The following is a 24,856-nucleotide window of genomic DNA, read 5'->3' as shown; positions in this document are numbered from 1 at the left end:
AAGTGTTTCTTCAACGCAAATTGACTTATGAGCTATTAATGAATTTGGACTAAATGACGCGGCTATTGTGCAATTTTCCTATAATGCAAGATCACATGAGAACAGAACTATTGCGTTATATCAGAACCAACTGTGTCTGACATCTCTCTATACATTTGTTTTTGAATTTATCTCTGACTACTCAGAATCCCTAGAGTGTGGAAGCAGGCCTTTCGGCCCATTGAGTCCACACCACCCCTCGAAAGAGCATACCACCCAGACCCACTACCCCGCCCCACACCCTATCCTATCCATGTAACCCTGCATTTACCATGGCTAACCCATCCAGATTACATGGACACTATGGGCAATCTTAGCATGGTCAATCCACCTAACCTGCACATTTTTGGACTGTGGGAGGAAACCGGAGCACCCGGAGGAAACCCACACAGACTTGGGAGAACGTGGAAATTTCACACAGTCACCGAGGGTGGAATCGAACTGGGGTCCCTGGCGCTGTGAGGCAGCAGTGCTAACCACTGTGCTGCCCCTATTGTGGGACGTATAGTACACTCCCAAAAAGGTGATTTCTCATTTCTCATTTCTACCCACATATTTTCACTGAAGATTTTACAGAAATATCTTCACTAGTTACAGCAGTAATCTTTTCCTTAATGAAATAGTCAATCCCCCTCCTTTTTTGCCTCCTTCGCTATTGTGCCTGTAGCATTGAAAACCCGAAACTGAGTTGAGTCTTATCTATCTCGCAGCCCAGTTTCCATAATAGCTATAGCGCCCCAATCCCATGTTCTTAAACATTCCCGAAGTTCAGCATCCTTACCTGTAAGACCCCTTGCATTGAAATAAGTGTAATTAATTCTTCAGAGTTACTACGTACTCTGACTCTCTTGTTTTTGTTTTATAACTGACGTGCTCTCTGCACATTCAGAACCTTCCCCATCAATCTTTATACTTACACTTCTATTTAGAATTCCTCCACTCCCCCTCTCTGGCAGTATAAAATCTCCCTCAATGAAACAAGCCAATCTCCCTGCTTAGATATTGATCCCTTTCCAGTATAGGTTAGACCTATCCTTTTTGAACAGGTCTCCTTTACCTTCACTCAGTCAAAATCCTAAAATAGTCCCAAACACCAAGAACTGTGAATGCACTTAACACCACCAGACCGGAGTGGCTCAACAAGGCAGCTTACCACTTACTCAAGGGTAATTAAAGATGGACAATGAATACTAGCCGAACCAGAGAAGCATACATCCAGTAATTGAATAGAATATATTGTCAATTTGGTACAATCTTTTCCAAGCCTAGAATGAAAGCCCAATATTGGAATGAAGAAGATTGAACCTAATCCTAAATTCTGACTTGTTATAGCTGCAGCAAAGATGCCTCATGCTAACTCTGCACATCTCGAACAGCAAAACATTTATTTTTCAGAAATGTCTTCCTTTGTTTTAAAAAAATTGTATTTTTCCCACATTAATTGAATGAGAAATGCAAAGATCACATCCAGGTGAACATGCACTTGAAAATAAAAACTGAGCTGAGAATTGGAAAACAAGTCACAATGTTTGACTAGTTTCATTTAAAAAAAGGCAAGGAATATTACCAACTTCAGGTATTCAGCTGCATTAATGATTAGATTCAAAGACTTTTGTCGCAACATTTTTTTAATGACTTATTAAGATGAGGTGAGGGAGTGAGGTAGAGACAAACATAAGTATTGGACGTGCTGCATTATGAGATGTTCACCTATTTAAACACACAGAATGAATGTTGGTGGAAACATTAAAGTAACATTAATGCCCTGAAATGTCTTGTGCAGCCACTAAGAATCTGACAACATGCAGTCAAAGTAGAGACAATTGGCCGACAGAAAACAGGACAAACTCAATAAGTCACAACACAATAAAGCAGGGACTGGTTCAAAAGTTATATACACAAAAACTCAACAGAATACAATATTGCTAATGAACAAATCTGTTGCTACATGAAATTAGACCAGTATATGCACAATGGATGTGCTTAAAATCATTGTAAAATCAGGAATCTTTACTACTGCTGATTTTAAAATATAAATGAGGATGTCATTTCACACACAATGCACTCTCCCCAATATACACCACTGACAGACATGATTATACTGCTCTGCCAAAATCTAAAACAGTTCACAAGTGAAAGTTTGGATAATAAGACCATGAAATTATCCATTCATTAAAGTAGCATTTATTCATTATGATCAATCATTCTTACTATGATTGTCACCTAGAGAGCTGGAAATTCACAAGACAGCATTGACTGAGTCCAAGAACTGAAGCGAACATCTAGTGAAAGGGTCCAGTAATCGTTATCACTTCTTTATCGCAGGAATAGGTCTCAGCCAAGGACGAGCTCACAGAATGACACAATATCTGATGATTCTCACAAAGCAGAGAAAGTGACCAACAGAAAGGAAAAAAAGTAAGTCAACTTGCTGCCCATCAAATGAAACTTCTTACAGTTAAAGACACTCTGAAGTGAATTGTCACTACCTGTAACTAATCAGACTCAGCACCAAGTGATTGGCAGATTCCACCAATGAATGCTAAAGTCTCTGGCACTAGTATAAATGTAACTTGCAGTTGGAAGCACCACAATAGTGGTACAAGGTGGTATCCCTTCAGTGAGCTACAGTGACAATCTCCACATTTTCAGAAATCCAAACATATTCTGATCACTTCTGAACTTTAGCTCTACCAAAATGTTATTAAACATTTAACACGTAGGATTGGGAATACATCTTAAATGGGTGAAACTGGCTTTAAATAACAAAGCTGGTTTTCTTACCCCAATTTTGTTAATAGGACTGCATTGTGGGAACGGGTAGGGGGAGGGAGAGGAGGTCGAAAGAGGGAAAGCTGGCCTGCAAATACTGCTTTGAAGAATTATTCCTCACCATATCAACTAATGTTTTAAATCTTAATTAGTTCCTCTTCCTTTCGAGAGCCACACAAATGGGAAAAATTATTTTGATAATGTAAACAGCCCAGATGGTTAACAAACAAAAATTAAACAGGACTCAATGTGAAGCTTCTGTTGCTAGGCAATAAAGAATGAAAAGGCAAAGTTTTTCGTTTACCCAGCTTTCGCACCACATTCTCATAGCCTCTCCAAAGCTCAAGCAGCAACTTTCGACAGAGCTGCCAAAACGCAAGCATCTAATGCACTCCGAGCACTTTAATAAAGTCTGAAAAGACTAATTATAGTCTAAATTGTCTTTATTTCAATCAAGCTACAACTGAGTCCAGGCTACTGTCACCACATCAGTTTACCTAAGCACCTTCAGGTAATATTCTAATGCAAGTCTGTCAACGAACTAAGCATTTTCTACATATGCACCCTGGAAAGAACTGGGGGGAGGAAAAAAAAGGGGGAAAGCATCTATCAAGATTAAATGCAGCTGCTCTTTCAAATCTATCAAATGGGTAAATTTGACAAAAAGCCACCATTAGGCCAACATGAAAGGCTCAAGACAACATCCTTTCAGTTCTTTTGTACTTCAGTAATCAACAGATGTACTTATTCACCCCTCCCCCTCCAACCAAACCTGATCAAGACCTCTTTTTGAATGGAAGAAAATAATTCCACTTTGTACATCTTCTAGTTAATCAAGACTTTCTATTCAGCAATTTGACCTTTTGTTCAAAACAGGATTATCAGTTTTTTTCCCCCAGTTACCAAGGGCGACTCGCATGGTGAACATAATTGCAATAATTTGCAAAACACCATGGCAACCTACATTACAACTAGGTAAATACTGGTCTTTTGTGCTACATTGTTATTTTCCGAGATGCTGAAGTCAAAGAACGAATGACAAATGAACACAAAATTTATATTTGCTTTGTCTAACCAGAGCAGAAAATTGATACTGAGAATAGGGGAAGCAGCTACAGCTGTAATTTCTAACTTGATTAATTAGAATGGTAACAGTCCTTAACAGGATATTCAACAAACAGCCCTGACTCGGTCTCTCTACCTCCCCCCAACCCCCCTCCTCACAAGCATGAATTTTTTTTCATCGAGGAGAACAAACATCCACATTTGTTCTTTTCTTCAGCTCAATGGAATCTTTAATTACAGAACATTGTCTCTTTGCTCTTCATTTCAGTGAAGAGAGAATTGGTTCTGGGGAAGACTGGGTCGTGCAAAGTCACTCATACTCAACTCTATTGGACAACAGAAGCTGAATGACTAATAACATTCTTTGGCACCAGCAGCTGTTCTATGGCTGGGACACTGACTTACAATTACACGGACTACAGCAAAGCTATTTCAGAGACTGACTGGGAGTTGAACTTTTATAGGCATAGCAACTTATTTCTTGACACATTTCTTGACACAAATAATGTTCTCAAACAATACAACTCAACTTAAAACATTTTGTCTGACCCAATATACAAACAATATCCACGAGGCATTTGCCTGGATTATGAGGAAGAAACAAAAAGGTGCCAGTGTGGGCCAGCGTTAAAGTTGACAAGTGAACATCTTTGTTGCTGTCTTTTTAAACGATACGATTCAAATTTAAGACTTGAAATATTTGGAAACCAACTCTTCAAATTGCTTATTTATTTGATTCGATTTACAACATTTTATGTTTGGGCTTGAGCAGACCGATTTGGAATAAAAACTGCAGTCAACTAATCTTTCCCATTCATCCCCAGTTAATTAAATTGTTGCTCTATAAATAAAAACCATGGCCAAGAAACTGGCAACATTCTAGCATAATTATCTTTATTAATGCAATATCATGTCTTTCAGATATTAAATGTTAAGGATTTACAAAGCTTTGAGTACCAAAAATTTCTGTTCTGGGCCTTTTATGTCAGGGAGTGGGGTTGAGCAAGATGTAACTGTCATTATGAATATGAAGCAAGTTGAATTAAACTTTCCTGCTTGGGATTAATTTTAAATCAAATGATATGTTAGTCAGTAGCTATATGCGAGTAATCTGATTCCAAAAACACCTTTTCCTTTTTTTTGCAATACATTAAGTAATTACTGAATGCCACATTTTTGTTATTTTTCGTTGCCCGGTATTAAGCAGTAATCAATCCACAGGAAAGGCTCCATCAGGGTCAAGTTTCCTTTATCCTGTCCCGGTAATCAGCGGTCAGTCCCAAACTTTTTTTTGAAATTCAATATTGCTTCAGTGAAAGTTTCCCACATCACTTGTCTCTAACCAAAACTACCAGTTTTAGTGAGCGATTTGGGCAAATTATGCTCAGTTTTGATGGTTCCATTCCAAGTGGGAAATGGGTTGGAAAAGCAAATGTTTATTTCCTATTCAGCACAAGCACTATGATGCAGCTTCAATCTTTCACTGAGGGTTTCATAGAAAGTCAGGTATCAGGGCTGGAAAGACAGTATTCCAATCTATTGGACCCAACTACAAGAGAACAATTATTTTCCAAGGAACAATGCATGTGCTATGTGGAAGCATTGTACAAGACCGTGTCATGGAACACAAAGGAATTTCAATGAATCACCTGGTGAACAGCTGATCACACTTCAATTGTGTGATATCAAAGTGCAAAAAGTCTAAATGCTTTTTTCAGTTATTCCCTAAGTACTAAGTTAATGTTAGAAATGCTCAGAAGGTCAAGTCAACACGTGAAGTGAAAAAGTCCAGCCTCAATCTTATAATAAATGGTCAGTCAGACCAGGATCTAGTGAAGTATCCCATGCAAACATCTTATGGTATTGTATCTCTTTCAAATGGTTATTGTTTTGCTTTTAATACTTCATTTTTAAAATGTTAGGACTGTGTAGGTGTTAGTTAACCCTAAATTAAGCTGTTAAATGAGCTGGATGAATGCACAAGGGTTACAAAGCATATGCAGATATTCAATACAGTTTTAATATGATTTGAACAATTTAATTCACAAAATAATGGCCTCTCAAGCCTAAAAGTCTCCCAACTCAAAGATGATACAGACATTTGCTCCTGTGAAAAATGATTATAAGCAACAATTACAGGTGATGTATGAAAGTTTTAATTTCAAATCACTTATAATTGCCAGAAATCAGATCATTCCAGCAATCTCAAATAATTTTATATGTTGAAACATGTATCACTTGATCTATGAAGTGTTCACTTAAGAACATGAAATAAAAATGTGCAATTAGTTGTTTCCACATGATGCATTTTCAAAATTATTCCATGGATTGTTTCATACCTTATATGACACGTAATGGGATATTTCCAACTATCTCTTGAAATTTGCTGCTAAGAATTTGAATCTGTACATCTCCTTTGACACATCCCACTTGCTGGGTGAGAATAATAGCAATTATACCCCAGAATGCATTGATTCTTATTGCATTCATTGCATCCATTCTCAACATGTTGAAGAGGCTTAAATAAATTAGAAACATTTAATATTAGCTGTAATGGATTAATCAAGATTATAGGATAATCTTTTACACTGGGCATTAACTCAAATTCTAAACAGAAGGCACATCACTATCATTGCTTGTACGCATAGAATGAACTGGACCAATCATAACTACTCCTCTATGTTAATCAGCAAATTTATTTATTCAGGAAATTCACAGAAAAACAAGAATAATTTTTGAATGATTGCGAGCAGGTTTATTGAATTTTTGTTTTTCTTTTAAATTGAGCAATATGAATGACAGGGTCACATTGCCCTTTCATTATTGTAACAGATTTTAAATTCAGTACAGAAGCAGGAGAGGGAGCCCCATCTTTGATGGGTAGAAGGAATCTAGAAATTAAGTTTGGACGACTATTCAGTCACTGTAGTCCAAGAGGGTGGAATGGAACTCAGACAATAAAGGATTGATTATCCATTTTCTATTCTAGTCAATTTTTGTTTCAAGGAACCATTACAACTGAGAAGGAGGCAACTATTTGGTGTGCTAAACCCATTTCAGCTCATTCCAAATGTTTTTCTTCAGTGCTTATCCAGTTCCCTTTCAAAAGCCACAGGTGAATTTGTTTCTGCCATAAACTCCAGCAAGATATTCAAGATTCTGATCACTTGTGCAATAAAACCTCAGGTTGCTTTTAGTTCTTTTGCCATTCATCTCGCATCTCAGTTCTTCTGTCAACCCTAGACGCTTCGGAATTTTAAACACTGCTCGCAAATCACCTCTCAACCTTCTCTGCATAGCTTTGTCTTTAAACAATTTTTGCATACAACTGAAGTTCATCCCGTACACCATTCTCACAAATCTTTTCTGCCCCTTTTCTAAAGATACCCAGAATTGAGCACTAGCCAACTTTAGTGTAACATTTGCTGGATGCATAGTGGCCACCCGATCCACCGCTATCTTTTATATCTGCCTTACAGTGGAACTTTGCCACTGAGTCCAAAATTTCCAATAAGCTGACTGCCTCACTCAGAAGCCTGACGGATGCCTGATGCAAGAGGTAGAAATAGATACCTGTGCAGGCATGGATGGATAAAGGAATATTGCTGTCATGGAGCAGAAGTAATTTTACTTTGTGACATTGTTAGTTGCATTTGATGGTGACTCTGGTTGCCGTCCCCGCTCTCCCCCAAACCTGTCAGATAGAAATATTTACTAAATCAAGATTGAGAAGTGGCTGGTCTTCTCCTTTTTGTTTTTTGTAAAGAATTGGAGCAGGAAAAGGCCTTTCAGCTCTTCAAGCCAACTGTGTCAGACAAGATCACGGCTGATCTGAATGTGGTCTCAACTTCAACTCTGTGCCTATCCCCGGAAGTCCCAACTCTGCTGTTGATCAGAAATCTGTCTCACTCAGCCTGAACATATTCAATGACCAAGTCTCTACTGGGAGAGAATTCCAAACATTGACAACCCTTTAGGAGAAGAAAATAGTCCTCAGCTCCATCTTAAATGGCAGACAGCTTGCTTTTAAAACAATGCCTCCTAGTTGAGATTCCCTCACAAAGAGGGACATCCTCTCAGCATCAAGCCTGTCGTAAAAGGTAAAAACAATGACTGCAGATGCTGGAGACCAGATTCTGGATCAGTGGTGCTGGAAGAGCACAGCAATTCAGGCAGCATCCGAAAAGCTTCGAAATCGACGTTTCGGGCTGCCCGAATTGCTGTGCTCTTCCAGCACCTCAAGCCTGTCGTGTCAGCTTTGAATCTTATGTTTCAATAAGATGACACGCGTTTTTCTAAACTCTGGCGAGTATAGAGCTAACCCACTCAAATTTTGTTCAAAAGACAACCGCCTCATCCCATGGAATCAGCCGAATGAGCCTTTTCAACCTGCCTTAATGCAAGCATATTCCTCAAATAAGGTAACCAAAACTACATGCAGCACTCCTTGATGCCCTGTACAGTTGTAGCACTTTAATACTCCAACTATCTCACAACAAAGGCCAACAATCAATTAAATTATTTTTTGCAGATGGATGCTGACATTTTGTGATTCATGTAAGAGAACACCCTGTACTGCAACATTCTGCAGTCTGTCTCCATTCAAATAAAACATTGCTTTGTTATTCTTCTTACCAAAGTGTTCACATTGTCCCACTTTATTTACCATGTTTGACCACTGACTTAACCCTTTTAATACCACTTTGAAAACTCTTTCTATCCTCCATTTCAAATGAGATGCAGCATCTGTACCCAAAACACTATTGTGAAAATATTTATGAGCATTGTAACAACAGAGCATGAAAAAATTTGGCATCATAACGGTGTATCAGAAACTGCGAACTGAAAGCAAGATCTAAATGGTTTGATGTAATGCGTAACAAAAAAAATGACAGACAAGATGGAATCTCATTCCACCTCATGTTTTTGACTTTCGTGCGCACAAACGAATTATGCCAAAATAGCAGAAGAATGGAAAGGAAGGATAGAAATTAATTATAAAGGCAACTTGGAGTATAGAAGCACTGAGATGCTTTTAGTCAAGAGCTGTCAAACCTAGATAGTTAGTTCTGAAAGCATGCAAATTATTCCATATAACATACATTGCAGATGGCTAGTTCGACAGTTTGTGTCTATGTGCAAGTAGTCACAGTATGAAAGACTGTCTATTAACTATTGTATTTCAGGTGAGCATTGCAGGCTCAGTCAGCATCTATTGCTCATCTTTATTGACCTCAAGAAAGTGATGGTGTGTGGCTTTCTTGAACAGCTGCAGTCCATGTGATGTACACAAACCCTCAAAGTAGTTAGGGAGGGAAGCCCTGGATTCTGACCCAGTGATAATGAATGTATGGCAATATATTTTCAAGTCAGGATGGTGGGTGTCATGGAGAGGAACCTGCAAGTGGTGGTGTTCCCATGTATCTGCTTCCCCTTTCCTTTTAGGCATAAAGTGCTATCTAACTAATGAGTTACTGCACTGCATCCAAATATTTCATATCAAGTATAATCAAGGGTAGATATAAAATAATCATCCCAATCCTTTTCAAAGTATTACAAACAAATCAAATTGAGTGATCTACAATCAAGTAAGTATGGCTGGTGTTAGTTAGATGGCCATAATGTGTTTAAGTATAATGCTAACAGCATAAGTTCCATTCTCATTCTGGCCGAAGGCATCTCAGGGCCTGCCTTCTTGGCCTAACCCTAGGAGTGGAAGGAAATGGCAAACCATCAGTGACAAACCTGCCAAAGAAAGATTCAGGATAAAGCATCAATAAACAAAGTACAAAGGATTTATGCGAGCAAGTTTATTTCAAATGAAACGTTAAACAGAAGCCCATCTATACTCTCAAGTTTCTTTTTGTTTATTCCTGGGATGTGGGGGTGGCTGGGTGGCCATCATTTATTACCTATCCCTAGTTGCACTTGAGAAGGTGGTTATGAGCTGCCTTCTTGAAGCACTGTCGATCACATGCTGTAGGTAGATTTACAATGCTATCAGGTAGGAAGTTCCAAATGATCCAGTGACAGTGAATGAGCAGCAATATATATTTCCACATCAGGATAATGAGGATTTTGAAGAGAATTTGCAATCAGTGTTCCATGTATCTGCTGGCCTTGTCCTTCTAGGTGGTAATGACTGTGTGCATGGAAGGTGCTAAGAATCCCTCGTGAATTTCTGCTGTACATCTTGGTATTCTAAAATAAACTAGAACACTAGCTTGAAGAGCAAAGGAGTCATCCCCTTGCATTAGACAATGTTGATCCATTAACAAACTTTTAAAAAAAAACTATAGTATCTGGTCATTATCACCTTTTAAGACTTTACTCTGAGAAAACTGGCTATCACATTTCTCACACTACAACAGTGAATACACTTTAGAAGTGCTTTGTGCCATCTGAAATCATATCAACTCAAATCTATCTACCTTGTTTCAGATTTTTTTGAGAACCAGATTGCCAAAATGATATCAATACTGTCACAAGATCCTCCAATTCTGATAGCAAAGAAGGGAAGTCCAACAGCGGAATCCTTCCCCAAGCCAACGTAACTAAAATCGAGGTGCAAATAGTCAAAACCAGCTTCATTTGGAGGATATACTGTTAACACGTAACTCTTGAAGCAACTACATACTCAGAACCCAGTTGCGGCAGAAGACTCTCAGGACAACAGAGATGCTTCAGGGATGCAACCCAAAGCATCCCGGAATATCCTTGTCGACTCATGGGAGTTCCTGGCATGTCACTAAACAAAATGAAAAAAGTCAATTCGGGAAGGTACCAAACAATCAATTTATGGGGAACATGCAAGAAAAGCATGAGGACACCGGAGAGATCTCACAGATAGCCAAAAACACACTGAGTTGGTCCTCCAAGTATCATTTGCAGATCATTTGCAAACCCACAAGCAAACTGGAAATATGTCATCTTCAATCCAACGGACTGACAGGGAAGAATGAGATTTTCCTTGCAATTGGCATATTTTTCTGTATAAATCCGTGGATGGAAGGAAAGGCAGATGCATATCTGTTCCAACAGTCAGAAGGAAGCAATTAGCCAACAGTGCTAGCTTCCTGAACGTAACCTGAATAATCTGATCAATATCTGGATAATCCCATCTGTAAAACAATGCATAGAATCCACATATATCAGAAGCAAATGCTTTCTCAAAGAATGGATTATAACATTCTACATCTCAACAAGACATTGAGTGCTAAGAGTAAAACAACTTTTGTTAATCAGTTTCAAATTTCCAGTGGACCTTGGCACCAGGGATAGAAATAATTTAGTCCTTCCAGATTCCAAACTCATCAACTTGCTAGAATTAATTTCCTGGAGGACAGTCATCCATGCTAGTATTTGTGAAGCTTATTTGTGTGCCAGTTGGAATTTGATGTTGGCAATATGCCTTACCAGGTGTGATGCCACATGGGCTCTTGTAGTAGCTTCATTAATGAGAGCTTCAGAACTCAAGAAATGGGAGAAGATCAGTTAACCTGTCAAATCGACACCACCATTCATTTTGGTCACATCTGACATGCATCTTTAACTCCATTCTACAGGCTGCTCCCGAGGACCCTAGATTCTCCAAGGGGCCAAGACCTGACTGTTTTATACCTAAATTTAGTAAATGATAGCACATCCACAACAGAATAGAGTGTGAAGTTCTAAAGATTCATAACTCTGAGGGATGGAGTTTCTAATTACCTCAGTTCTAAATAACCAGCTCCTTATCCTGGCATGAAGTTCCTCTATTCAAGATTCCCCAGCCCATGGAAAAACCTCTCAGTAACTATCCTGTCAAGTACATTCCGAACTCTTATATTTTGATCAGATCACCTCTCATTCTTCTACACATTCGAGAGTAAATATAGACCAAATTTACTCAACTTTTCAACATCAGCTTTTTCTGATCAGCCTAGAGGCCAATCTTGCAAACCCACACTTAGGGTGACCAACCTGCACACAGTGAAGCATGTTGCAAGTGGAACACAGATATATTTTCGCAAAAGCTGTAGAACAAAGTCTTAAAAGATCTGAATTCTGCTTCAGGCCAAAGTGAAATATCAAACCTCTAAGAATCTGAAGCAACCTTGGAATAACTACTTATTTGGAACTGAACAATTTTGAATGGCGACTTTGGTCCAACTCTACATTTGACATTTCATTCAGCATAAAATGAATACAATTTCCTTTAGTTAAATCAGTTAAGGCAGGCCAGGAAGGTGCTACAGTCACAGAAGTGTGTCACAAAAGATTAGCAATTTTAAAACATAGGGATGTTGACACTGATCTGAAGTCAAGCGAGTCTTATGTAGCTGTCTCACTCATCTTCACACAGTGACAAATCAGTCATTAAAACCAGGGCAAGAAAAGTAATTGGACAGCTTCCTTACTAACTCGGTCAGTTGGTCATTCTGTCAACACTGGTTGAGAATGCTGGGTTGTTAACCTACTTCAAAGACTGAAAGTAACCCAGCTTGATGTGCTAACCCAATACTGAAGGGCTACAATGTTGTAATGCCTTCAAAGACATGCTAACCCAAGCTACCATCTGCTTGATGTTATTGATCCCATGGCCCCACTCATCACAAGGATACAGGAGCTCTTGGTCAACCTTCTTCTGCCACAATCAGATTAACAGGCTGTTCATCTCTTTCCAGCTTGTGGGATCTTGCTGCACGCAAAATCCCTGCAAAGATGACACCATTAATTTTACGTGAAGTGGTTTGAGAAGTTTCTGAGAGTTCAAAAGGGATTTGGGACTTCTAAAAGCTATCTGTTATAGTGTCACATGAGCAAAGTTATCGCTAATGAGTGGCATGGATAGAATAGGGCTAAGTAACAGAGCAAGGAAAAGCTTTGTAGTGGAGTTTCCAAGGGGACAGTGTTAGGACCTTGCTTTTTCTGATTTATATCAGTGATTTGAACCTTGATGCATAGGACACAATTTTAAAATGTGCAGATGGTACAGAACTTGGAAGCGTTACGAACTGTGAGGTGTTCAGAAAGAAGTTGGTGGAATGGGATGACAGGTGGTGGATGAAGCCTGATGTGGAATGTGTGGTCGGGTCACATAGAATTGAGGCTGAGGAAGGAGAGGATGTGTACCTGGCTCAGACTGAGTGAATAAGATATACTTTATTTAGGACCTATGACTCGGACACCTGCACCATAAGTAAATTTGTGGTATGTAGATTCAAATTATAATCACTCTTCCAATAAATCTTATCTGTTTCAGAAATGAAGAAAAGCAAATGCCAAAAACAAATGAAAGCTTTGAAATTTTGACTTGTTTGGGTTGAGAAATCCACAATGCCGTTTCAAATCTGGGTAAATTTGATCAGATCCTTTCTCCTCTTACTAATCTCTTCCAATTTTTAAAAGATTTTCTTACGTTGATTATAGTTTTCCCAAAACACAGAACACCAGTATTGAAATGAGGAACGCTAAGTAAACCCCTCCCTTTACCCAGTCATTCTTATTAAGTAAACCTTGAGCAATAAATAATTGCAGGCTTGAGCAAATGTAATGACCCCTCTATAACAATGCTCTAAATTAGTGCCTTACAACATGTTTCTGCTAAAATTGATTCTGGCAAACGTAACACACTTAAATTAAAAAATACCAGTTCCACAAGCACTGCTTGCTTTCTGGTCAGAAAATATAAATCCTCAAGCTGTCTCCCTGTAGCAGTTCTTTGCCTCAAAGTATTTACAGAAAGGCCCAAGACAGGCACTCAAGTAAAAGGAAACAACTGAACAAACTTCCCAACAACACTCAAGAGCTGCATCCATTCTCACTTTCTTTTACAATCATTGCACAGAATTTATAATTACCAGTTCTTTGCTTCTATTGTAAGTGTAATAGACTAAAGAGCTATCACAGCCACATTTATTTTAAAAGCACCAGCCCTGGAGAGTCTACTAGAGAGCCAAATGATTAACACAAATGCTTTGTCAGAATGAAGATGTAACAAGCACCGCCCAATCAAAGGATGAATTGAATCAGTGGGTTATCTTTCAGATTAACCAGGGCATTTAGTAAGGAAAATTTCATGAAAGTGTAATTCTTAGCTTTCATGAATCTACGCAGCAGGCAGCCTGCCAACTGTCAAGCTGGTGAAATTTTCCTGCTTCAGAAAACATCCCCTATTCATTTCTTAGTTTAGATAAGCTAATGCTTCTCCTGCACAAGCTTATTTGCAATGCATACTCCCTTTCACCAGCAGAATAAGGCATCGCTTATACATCAGTTTTAACATTTTTCAAACAGCTCCAAATACACTATGCATGGAATTAAAGCACTATTTTTTAAACAATAGCTATCCTGCACTTAATGTAAGCAGCATCATTCAAGCATTCTTCAGCCTGACTGAAAATGATGGTTCAGTTGAATTCACTTAAAGTATCCGAAAAGCTAGATGATTTGTTTTTGAACAGTGAGCCATCAACAAGATTCGATTCTATAGTTCTCTGCAGGTACTTACACTGTAGTATGTTTTGATATGTTTCCTGATGTCCAAAGTTAGCTTGTTACGCATCTGCACTTCATACTGAACAGGTAACGCCTCGCAATCAATATTACTGCAGTGAAGCAAGCTGGGTTGGATCTGTTGCCCCTGATACAAAGTGGAAGACACACAGATGTGAAATATAGTATCATAATGCATCACATTTTAGTGACGGGAGAGAACGTCAATCCTAAACAGTCAAGAGTCAGTAAATGAGACATTTTTGTACTCAAATTGATCTTGTTTCATATGTTTCACTTGAAAGTGTAAGAATTCCTACAGTGATATACTCTCTGAATACTGAGCCCATCTGCAACTTCTCAAAGTCCATGCAATTAACTCTCTATCTTGTTTACAGCTGTAATGAAGCAAAAGTCAAGGATTTTGCTCAGTACTATTGCTCCGTGCCAGGCCCTACTCCTTACTTTCCTTAAGCAACCGGATTGTTTTGACTGAAAAAATCCAAAACATCTGCTGTTCCGCTAGATCAACTTAGAATAATTACTTTTAATTTAGATAAGAGCTTCTTTGCTTTCAGATCCAAAGTCTGCAAAAACGTCCAATCTCATAATTTACTGTGCATTTAAAACCCTGAAAATAAAAGGATGAGTACATATTTTTCCACAATTTAAGGTTCAGAACCAAGGTCAACACAATATCTGGCACCAGTGTCTGATCGGAATGTATCCTCTTGCGATTGATGACAGAGAAGGACAACATTCTAGAGAATGTCAAGAGCAGCTTTTCTAAAAATAAAAAAGGGGTAAGGTGGTGAAGGGAAACCATGAAAAGTTAAGACTCTCAATATTAAAAATAAGTACTTTTAACATTTTTTAAAAAAAATAGAAAACATTTTCTTGCACGGAGCTTTGTGATCTCAGTTTTCTGCACATCAATAAATTCAAACCATTCCCCACCAAACTAAAACTGCTTAAATAGTTTGTGGCATGACCAGTTTCAGAAAACGATGTTCTCAGTTAAAGAACTAAACCTAGAAGTATGATATGATGTTATCTTCCTCAGTCACGGTTTCAAATTACAGTCAAGGAAAAGCAAGACACTTCCCTTGCTTGAAACTCCAACTTGTGAATGTAAGTTTCAGGGGAAGAAAAAGTTGGAATGCCATGTTTCCGTTACAGAGGCAAGTCCCAATACAATTTCAGCACTTAGCACATTTAGACGCCTCCACTAGTTACTGAGCAAAACACATGGAGCAGAACAGAATGTTGTCAGCAATGGAATGGAGGGGTGCCCTACAACTTGCTTGACCGTTTTCAAGAAAGAGAGTTTGGAGGTTGGCAAGTAATGAATATTTTGAAGACTGGTTCAGATAAAAGTTTGCTGTTAACTTTTACTTTTCCCCAGTTGCATAGCAACCCACCCCAATAACTAAATGGTTACCACATGCCCTCCTACACTGGCTTACCTTCCACGGGCAGATTCAGTACAAACTACACATCAAGCCACGGACTTTTTAAGTCTACATGGTTTAGTTATGCTTGTTAAAGTATTCCTACAGATATATAACTTTGTCTAGCTAACTGATCATTTACAAAAGGACAACAGGAGAATTTCTTTCGGCAAATAATCAAGTACTTACACTTCCATCAAATACATTATCATAAATATTTTCTGTTCCACATCTTGGACAAGCAAACTTGAATCTTTCTGCATCACGGTATTTTTCCTCATCAGTAAGCTGGGCTGGGCCACCCAACAGAGCATCATTTTCTTCATCTTTGAAACAGTGGGATTGACTTCGAAATTGAGACGGATCCAGACCTTCATAAAGGGAAGGAGGGCAGATAAAATAAAATAGAAAGCAAGTGAGTCTGGTTTATTGATCTTTCACTCAATACTTTAAGTGCAGCCAGGTGCATCCAGGTACAGTACAAAGAATTGAGGGAAAAAGGAAGAATATTGGTCTGATAAATTGACCATTGAGATAATTTAGGAGTATAAGGTTCATTTTATTTATTAGAATCACGATTACTTGCGCTCTAATTTGAGCATAAATTCACGATCACAATTCACATTTTTGATGATGCTCCACAAATTTACAAGGTGCACTGCAACAGAAGCCAATGAAATATTGCAAGTATTTCTGATTCGACATATCAATGTAGCACTGTTATGTGAGCCACCCATCATGAAGATATTATACCAAAGCCACACCAGCAATGTTAAAGACTCCATGGAGTCACTTGAAGAGAAGCAGAAAGCTATTCCTGTAGCTTAGTCACATTTCTCCATTTATCAACTCTGCCAACAAAACCAACTGGTCATTCAGCTCAGTGTGGTGAATTTTCCAACCAACAGTAAATATACAATGTCATTTGTATCAAGTGCTCTGCAATGTTCAATTGGCATGACAAGATGTGATATATTCAATGCTCTGTATTGAACCTTTTTAAGACTTTCATTTCTATTGAAACTCTCACAATGCTCCAAAATGCTTCACACCCAATGAGATACTTTTTGAACTGTAAATGATGTTGGAAAATGCAGGTAGCTTTCATGCTACAACACCTACAAATAATGACGAGAAAACAGTTTTGTTTTTGACCTTTTCACTCAGCAGCATGACTCCAACCACTGAGCGAAGGCTGACACTATTTTTATTACTTTACTTCTCTTAAGCTTGAAACAAATGTCCTATATGACAGAAGCTGGATGTATACTGCTAGGTGTTTTCAGTTTGATGTTTTCACTCCATTCTCTACCAAAAACTGGCCAGTAATGACCACTAGGACTTATAACAGCACACAAACCAACAGCCACTCTCAGACAACAACTCACCAGAACGAAGGACCCGATACCCAGCATGAGCAAAACTAATATAGTGTACAAAATCCCATGCAAGGACTGCACAAAACACTATATAGGACAAACAGGAAGACAGCTAACGATCCGCATCCACGAACATCAACTAGCCACGAAACGACACGACCAGCTATCCCTAGTGGCCACACACGCAGTCGACAAGCAACATGAATTTGACTGGGACAACACTACCATTATAGAGCAAGCGAAACAAAGTACAGCCAGGGAATTCCTAGAAGCATGGCACTCATCCACAAACTCCATCAACAAACACATAGACCTGGACCCAATATACCAGCCACTACAGGGGACAGCTGAAACTGACAACCGGAAGCGGCAGGGACAGGCCACTATAAATGCCGGAGGAAACACCACAGAAGCGCTTCACAGGAGGCTCCCAAGCACTGAGGATGTCACCTAGAGAGGGGACGAAACGTTTGCAACAAAAACTTCCAGCTCGGCGAACAGAACCACAGCAGCAATAATCTTAAGCCAGTCTGTCTTTATTGAATTTCCACAGCACAGAAGACCAGTCATCTTGTTGCAGCTCCACCAACTCTTCACACCAATAATGCACCCAGCACTATTTCCCCATATCCTCCATGTAACCCTGCACATTCTTCCTTCTCAGATAAAAGCCCAATTAGTGAATGCTTTGAATTAAGCTACTTCCACCACATTCTAAGGGAGTGTACTCCAGACCTTGAAAAAAGATTTAAACCTGAGCCCTCTTGTTTTTCAATGCATCAAGGCTGGCAAGTTTTTTTCCGAGCTGAATTTTCTCAATTTTTTTGGTCGGGGAGATTCATGGCAAGCAATTGGTCATGGTTCACGGTGGCTTTTCTCACAAGTAGTCCACCATTCAACCCACAAATTGTGAAAGGTGCCTTTTCAGCAGCTTTGGATGGCAGGACAGGCTGAAGTGCCCACCACTGTTGGGACTTTGCATCATTCATGCCCCTGGCACATTTGATCCCTGGCTCCACAGCATGGCTGGCACTTCAGGCCAGCAACCATCCCTCACAACATGCAGTTACACCTTTTCACAGAGAACTGGAGGTGCCCCTAGATGTGGTAGCTGACAGAAGGGCTGTGCTGTTTCCACTAGACCACACCACCAGATGCAGCCAGCCTGGATAGGATAGCAGTCCCGGTCAGTTTAGTCTCCAGGATCAAATGCAAGGCAGGAAGGAGGTCAATGATCTTCTGCACTCTGCAAGAGTAAGTGCCATTGTTTTCTCCTGCTACCTCACACTCACAGGGTCACAGTAGCTCCCTCTAATTCTGCGAGCTCTTATCAAGGCTAATGAACTGCAACTCTTAATATATATGTAGGATATCCGCTAAATGGTTCTCACCCACTTCATCCCCTCAACTAGCGATATTTCTACACTATGGGCTTCCTACTCTCTCACTCAGGACAGCCTGTCACATCTCCTGCATCACCACTAACATCTCTCCCACATACACAAGTGGTCTTTTCATGTTATTGCTCAAAAACAAAAGATTCTCATCACACCTGCAATGAGGTGGCAGCCATTAGGCTTCTCACTCCATTATGAGGAAAAATTTGCTCCAGTTTGCCAAAGAACATAGTGCTGAAAATGTGTTGCTGGAAAAGCGCAGCAGGTCAGGCAGCATCCAAGGAGCAGGAGAATCGACGTTTCGGGTATGAGCTCTTCTTCAGGAATAAAGAACATGGTGACCAATTGTGGGGAGGCAGAGAGCTCCATGTGCCTCCACCAAGTGAATTTCATTGTGTTGTGCCGCACTAATGCCAGTGTTAATTCATTCTTACACTGAACAAACCTTTATCCCTTTTTCGCTATTCATTCCCCTCTTCTCTTATGCAAATTTTAGTGAACTCAGCAAACAATAAAGGGAAGTACTGTTACCCTCGGCTCTACCTCCACCTCTGAGGTGGAAGCCACTTAACCCTCAGAGGATGCACTGGCAAGGCTTTCACCTGCACTGTCCACCAGTTCTGACATATTCATCTCAGTAGGTTCTCCTTCAAGAGTAGACATAGGATCACAGACTTATGGAATTGTGATGGTGCCGGCCATTCAGCCCACTACCTGCACTGGCTCTCTGAGTATCTTGTCTTCGTGTCAATTGCCTGTCTTCCCCCGAAAACACATCGTTTCGATTTGAATAATTATCCTCTTGAATGCCTCAATTGAACTTGCCTCCACTATACTTCCAGGCAGTGTGTTCCAGACCCAAACTACTTGCTGTGTGAACAAGTATTTTCTCACCTTGTGTTTGCTTGTTTTGCAAAATACATTAAAACTGATCTCTCTACTTTGCAATCCTCTGACAAGAAGGAACAGTTCCTTCACCTCTGCACCCTCAAGACCCACCACGATTTTGAAAACTTCCATCAAATCTCCCCTCAGCTTTTTCTTCTCCAAGGAAAACAATCCAAACCATTCCAAACTTTCCTCACAACCTAAGTTTCTCATCCCTGGAATCGTTCCCGTAAAACTCTACTTTTTCAGACGTAGCCATATGCTTCCTAAAGTGTGCCTCCCAGAACAGTATTTCAGCTGAGTTCTAACCATGATCCTACACAAGTTCATCACAACCTTCCTGGTCTTGTACTCAATGTCCCTAGTAAATGAAGCTTTGAATGCCATTTTATTAATAGTTCTCTCTTCTTGTCCGACCTCTCTTTCTGATTATACACATATACAAGCAGTTTGCTCTAACCCTTCACACTCTTTTGAATTGATTTTACATACCCCTCATTTTACAATCTCTCTCCATGCTCTTTGTATCAAAAATGTAACACCTCACATCTCTCCACTTTGAACATCATCTATGCATCACTTATGCACACATTCACCGAACTAATTCTTCTTTTGAAGTTGTTCTCACAGTTTACAATGTTTCCAGGTTACATCATTCACAAACTTTGAAACACTCCACTCCATACCATGATCTATATCATTTACAGGTGCCAGGTAAAGCGAATTTCAGTTTCTGAGTACACCAGAATACAGGTGCCTTCAGTCTGAAAAATACCCATGAGCCATTATGCTCTTCTTCCCATCCCCTGCTATGTTGATACTGTCCCTTTTATTTAATGACCCATAAACTCCTTTACAGGTATGGCACTGTGTTGAACACCTTTTGGAAGTTTATGTCCACCTCATCAACAGCCTTTCCTTCATGAACCCTCTCCGTTACATCTTCGAACATGTCCAACTAGTTAGATAGACATGATTTTCTCACAACAAATCCATGTTGACTCTTCACAATTAAATCACTATTAATTCTATCCAGAATAATTATTTTCTAGAATTTTCTCCACCACCAACTTGACTGGCCTATCCATTGCACCCTTGTTTTCGAACAAGGGTGCAATGTATTCCATTCTCCAATACTCTAGCAACATCTTGGTCGAGGGAAGACTGACAGATTATGGCCAGTGCCTTGTTACACTTCAGCCACATCTCTTGCCTTCACGTGTCAATCCCCTTTTTGATACCCTTTATCACCGTCCATTATTTATGAGTTCACACAGCACTTCAGAATTTCCTTCTATATTAGTGTCAGAATTCTGCTTTCCTCCTTTTGTTGGCTTTTTTATGTCCTTTCTGAACCTTTCGCACTCAGTTTGTTTTTTAACTGTATTTACGACCCCACACCAGTCGCAAGCTCATTTTCTTTTTACCTTTAACTCAATTTATATCTCCTTTGTCATACAGAGAGCTCTGGATTTGTTTATCCAAGGATTCTATCTCCTCTTTGAAGGTAGCCCACTGGTTTCTCAATCATCTGGCTTTTTGCTGCCAGTCCACACTATTCTTACCTCGCTCTGTATCAGTTTATTGCTCTACTCTGGACTGACCGATGTAATTAGCCCACTGGGGAACAGGCAATTCTGAATTTGGGGATAATGAGGCAGACTTGATCAGGGAGCTGAAGGTGAAGGAACCCCAAAGGGGCAGTGACTATGATAGAATTCACCCTGCAGTTTCAGAGGGAGAAACTGGAATCAGATGTAACGGTATTACAATTGAGTAAACATACCTAGAAATACATGAGGGCAGAGATGGCCCAAGTTGCTTGGAACAGGAACATAGCAGGCAAGATGGTGGAGCAGCAATGGCAGGGGTTTCTGGGGGTAATTAGGGAGGCACAGTAGAAATTCTTTCCAAAGCAGAAACAAAATATAAAAGAGAGGACAAGATAACTGATAAGGGAAGTCAGGGACAGCATACAGCATAAGAAAAAGCATATAATGAGAGAATTAATAGGAAGCCAGAGGATTGCAAAGCCTTTAAAAACCAGCAGAGAATAACTAAGAAAAAACAATAAGGGGCGAGAAGACGAAATATGTGAGTAGGCTAAATAGTAGTGAAAGAAGATTGCAAGATTTTTTAAGCCATCTAAAAGGTAAGACAGAGAGAGAGAGAGAGAGAGAGAGAGAGAGAGAGAGAGAGAGAGAGAGAGAGAGAGAGAGAGAGAGAGAGAGAGAGAGAGAGAGAGAGAGAGAGAAAAGAGAGAGAGAAGTGAAAATTAGATTAATGGAGAATGAGTAATGGGGACAAAATGGCACGGGACTGAATAAGTACTTTGCATCAGTTTTCAAAGTGAGGACACCAGCAACAGGGTCAAGGGGCAGAGATGATTGTAGTGGCCATCACTAAAGAGAAGGTGCTGGGAAAGCGAATAGGTCTGAAGATGGATAAATTACCCAGATCAGATGGACAACAGAGTTCTGAAGAAGATAGTTGAAGGGTATAACAAGCTTAAGGGAGGGAGGCAAAAAACAAGGAACTACAGGCCTGGTAGTCTGATCTCGGTCATTGGTAAGATTTTAGAGTCCATTATTAAAGATGAGATTGCAGAGTATTTGAAAGTGCATGGTAAAATAAGGCTCAGTCTGCACAGCTTCATCAAGTAGAGGTCATGTCTGACAAATATGTTAGAATTCTTTGAGGAGGTAAGGAGCAAGTCAGACAAAGGAGAGCCAGTGGACATGATCTATTTGGATTACCAGAGGCCTTTGACAAAGTGCCACACAGGAGGCTGCTAAGTGAGAGATAGGAGATTATGGTGTTAGGGGCAAGGTATTGGCATGGATAGAGGATTAGCTGACTGGCAGAAGGCAGAGGGTAGGAATAAAGGGTTCTTTTTTTCAGATGGCAGCTGGTGACGAGTGGAGTTCCACAGGATTGGTGTTGGGACCACAACTATTCATTCTATACAGTAATGATCTGGACTAAGGAACTGAGGGCATTGTTGCTACATTTACAGATGACTCAAGAATAGGTGCAGGGATAGGTAGTGTTGATGAAGCAGGGAGGCTGCAGAAAGACTTGGACAGGTTGGGAGAGTGGGAAAAAAAGTGGCATATAATGTGGGAAAGTGTGAAGTTCTGCACTTTGGTTGGAAAAATAGAGGCGCAGATTATTTCGTAAACAGGAAAAGGCTGAAGCACAAAGGGACTTGGGAGTCCAGGTTCAGGATTCTCTTAAGGTTAACATGCAGGCAGTTGGGAAGGCAAATGCAATGTTACTATTCATTTCAAGAGGGTTAGAATACAAGAGCAGAGATGTATTGCTGAGGCTGTATAAGGCTCTGTTCAGACTGCATTTGGAATATTGAGAGCAGTTTTGAGGTCCGTATCCAAGGAATGATGTTCCTGGTATTGGAGAGGAAGTTTACAAGAACGATCCCAGGATTGAAGGGCTTGACATATGAGGAGCAGTTGAAGATTCGGGGTCTATACATGATGGAGTTTAGAAAGATTTTGGGGAGGGGGGGGGGGGGAGGGGATTCTGACTAAAATTTACAGAATACTGAAAGGCCTCGACAGAGTGGATGTAGATAAGATATTTCCATTCGTACGAGAGACTCAAGCCTGAGTGACAGCCTCAGAGTGAAGTGACAACAAACAAAGCGTTTACTCCTTTAATTTTCTATTTAACAAACCTGCATTTATTCAGTTTCATTGATCAACTTAATTTTATTATCCATAAAAAATGTTGTACGAAAATGGAATTGGACTTACAACACCGGGTCAGAGGCTAGGAATTCTGTTGTGAGCAACTCACTTCATAACTACTCAGAGCCTGGCCATAGGCACAAGTCAGGAGAGAGATGGAATACTCTCCACTTTCCTGGATGAATATAGTTCCAACAACATTCAAGAAGCTCAACACCATCCAATGCAAAGTAGCTTGCTTGACTGCCATCCCTTCCATCACCTTGTACATGCAGTCCCTTCATCATCAATGCACAGTGGCAACATTGTGCACCATCTGCAAGATGCACTGCAGCAATTCACTTTTTCCATGTAGGGGAATAATGTGGAATAATCAAATCAATTATGATCTTGAGATCAACGGCCATCGATCCCTCAAATTTGCCACCCAAGTTGATAGAGTCGTTAAGAAGGCATATGGTGTGTTGGCTTTCATTAGCAGGGGGATTGAGTTTAAGAGCTGCAGAGAGTCACAGAGATGTACAGCACGGAAACAGACCCTTCGGTCCAACTCGTCCATGCTGGCCAGGTGTCCCAATCCAATCTAGTTCCACCTCCCAGTACCTTGCCCATATCCCTCCAAACGTTTCCTATTCATATACCCATCCAGATGCCTTTTAAATGTTGCAATTATACCAGCCTCCACCACTTCCTCTGGCAGCTCATTCCATACACGTACCACCCTCTGCCCCTTAGGTCTCTTTTATGTCTTTCCCCCTCACTTTAAACCTAAGCCCTCTAGGTCTGGACTCCCCCACACCAAGGAAGAGACTTTGTCTATTTATCCTATCCATGCCCCTCATGATTTTATAAATCTCTAAGGTCACTAAGCCTCTGATGCTCCAGAGAAAACAGCACCAGCTTATTCAACCACTCCCTATAACTCAAATCCTCCAACCTTGGCAACATCCTTGTAAATCTTTTCTGAACCCTTTCAAAATTCACAACATCCTTTCGAAAGGAAGGAGACCAGAATTGCATGCAACATTCCAACAGTGGTCTAATCAATATCCTGCACAGCTGCAACATGACCTCCCAACTCCTGTATTCAATACTCTGACCAATAAAGGAAAGTATACCAAACGCCTTCTTCACTATCCTATCTACCTGCGACTCCACTTTCAAGGAGCTATGAACCTGCACTCCAAGGTTGCTTTGTTCAGCAACACTCCCTAGGACCTTACCATTAAGTCCTGCTAAGATTTGCTTTCCCAAAATGCATCACCTCACATTTATTTAAATTAAACTCCATCTGCCACTTCTCAGCCCATTGGTCCATCTGATCAAGATCCTGTTGTAATCTGAGATAACCTTCTTCGCTGTCTACTACACCTCCAAGTTTGGTGTCATCTGCAAACTTACTAACTATACCTCTTATGCTCACATCCAAATCATTTGTATAAATGACAAAAGGTAGAGGACCCAGCACCGATCCTTGTGGCACTTCACTGGTCACAGGCCTCCAGACTGAAAAACAACCCTCCACCACCATCCTCTGTCTTCTACCTTTGAGCCAGTTCTGCATCCAAATGGCTAGTTTTCTCTGTATTCCATGAGCTCTAACCTACAAGGTTATTCTGCAGTTCTACAGAGCCCTGGTTAGACAACACTTGGCATATTGTATCTGGTTGCCTCATTCTAGG

At 40.1% G+C, this 24,856-nt stretch overlaps 1 protein-coding gene across 1 annotated transcript in view; it reads right to left on the bottom strand.

Annotated features, from left to right (window-relative positions):
* pola1 (polymerase (DNA directed), alpha 1) overlaps window positions 1–24,856 on the bottom strand; it is a 282,829-nt gene that overhangs the window by 97,594 nt on the left and 160,379 nt on the right. Inside the window, exons 33-34 of the mRNA XM_043700756.2 lie at window positions 15,993–16,174; window positions 14,369–14,500 (exon numbers count right to left, since the gene is read on the bottom strand). Coding sequence (XP_043556691.1) covers window positions 14,369–14,500; window positions 15,993–16,174 — 314 coding nt within the window. The remainder of the gene's footprint in view (window positions 1–14,368; window positions 14,501–15,992; window positions 16,175–24,856) is intronic.

This window comes from Chiloscyllium plagiosum, unplaced genomic scaffold, assembly GCF_037043375.1.
Source record: "Chiloscyllium plagiosum isolate Xiang-an unplaced genomic scaffold, Cpla_swu_hap1 HiC_scaffold_12, whole genome shotgun sequence".
In the NCBI taxonomy this organism is placed as follows: Eukaryota; Metazoa; Chordata; class Chondrichthyes; order Orectolobiformes; family Hemiscylliidae; genus Chiloscyllium; species Chiloscyllium plagiosum.
The sequence above is the reverse complement of the archived record's forward strand: the minus strand, read 5'-3'. Positions and strand labels throughout refer to the sequence as shown.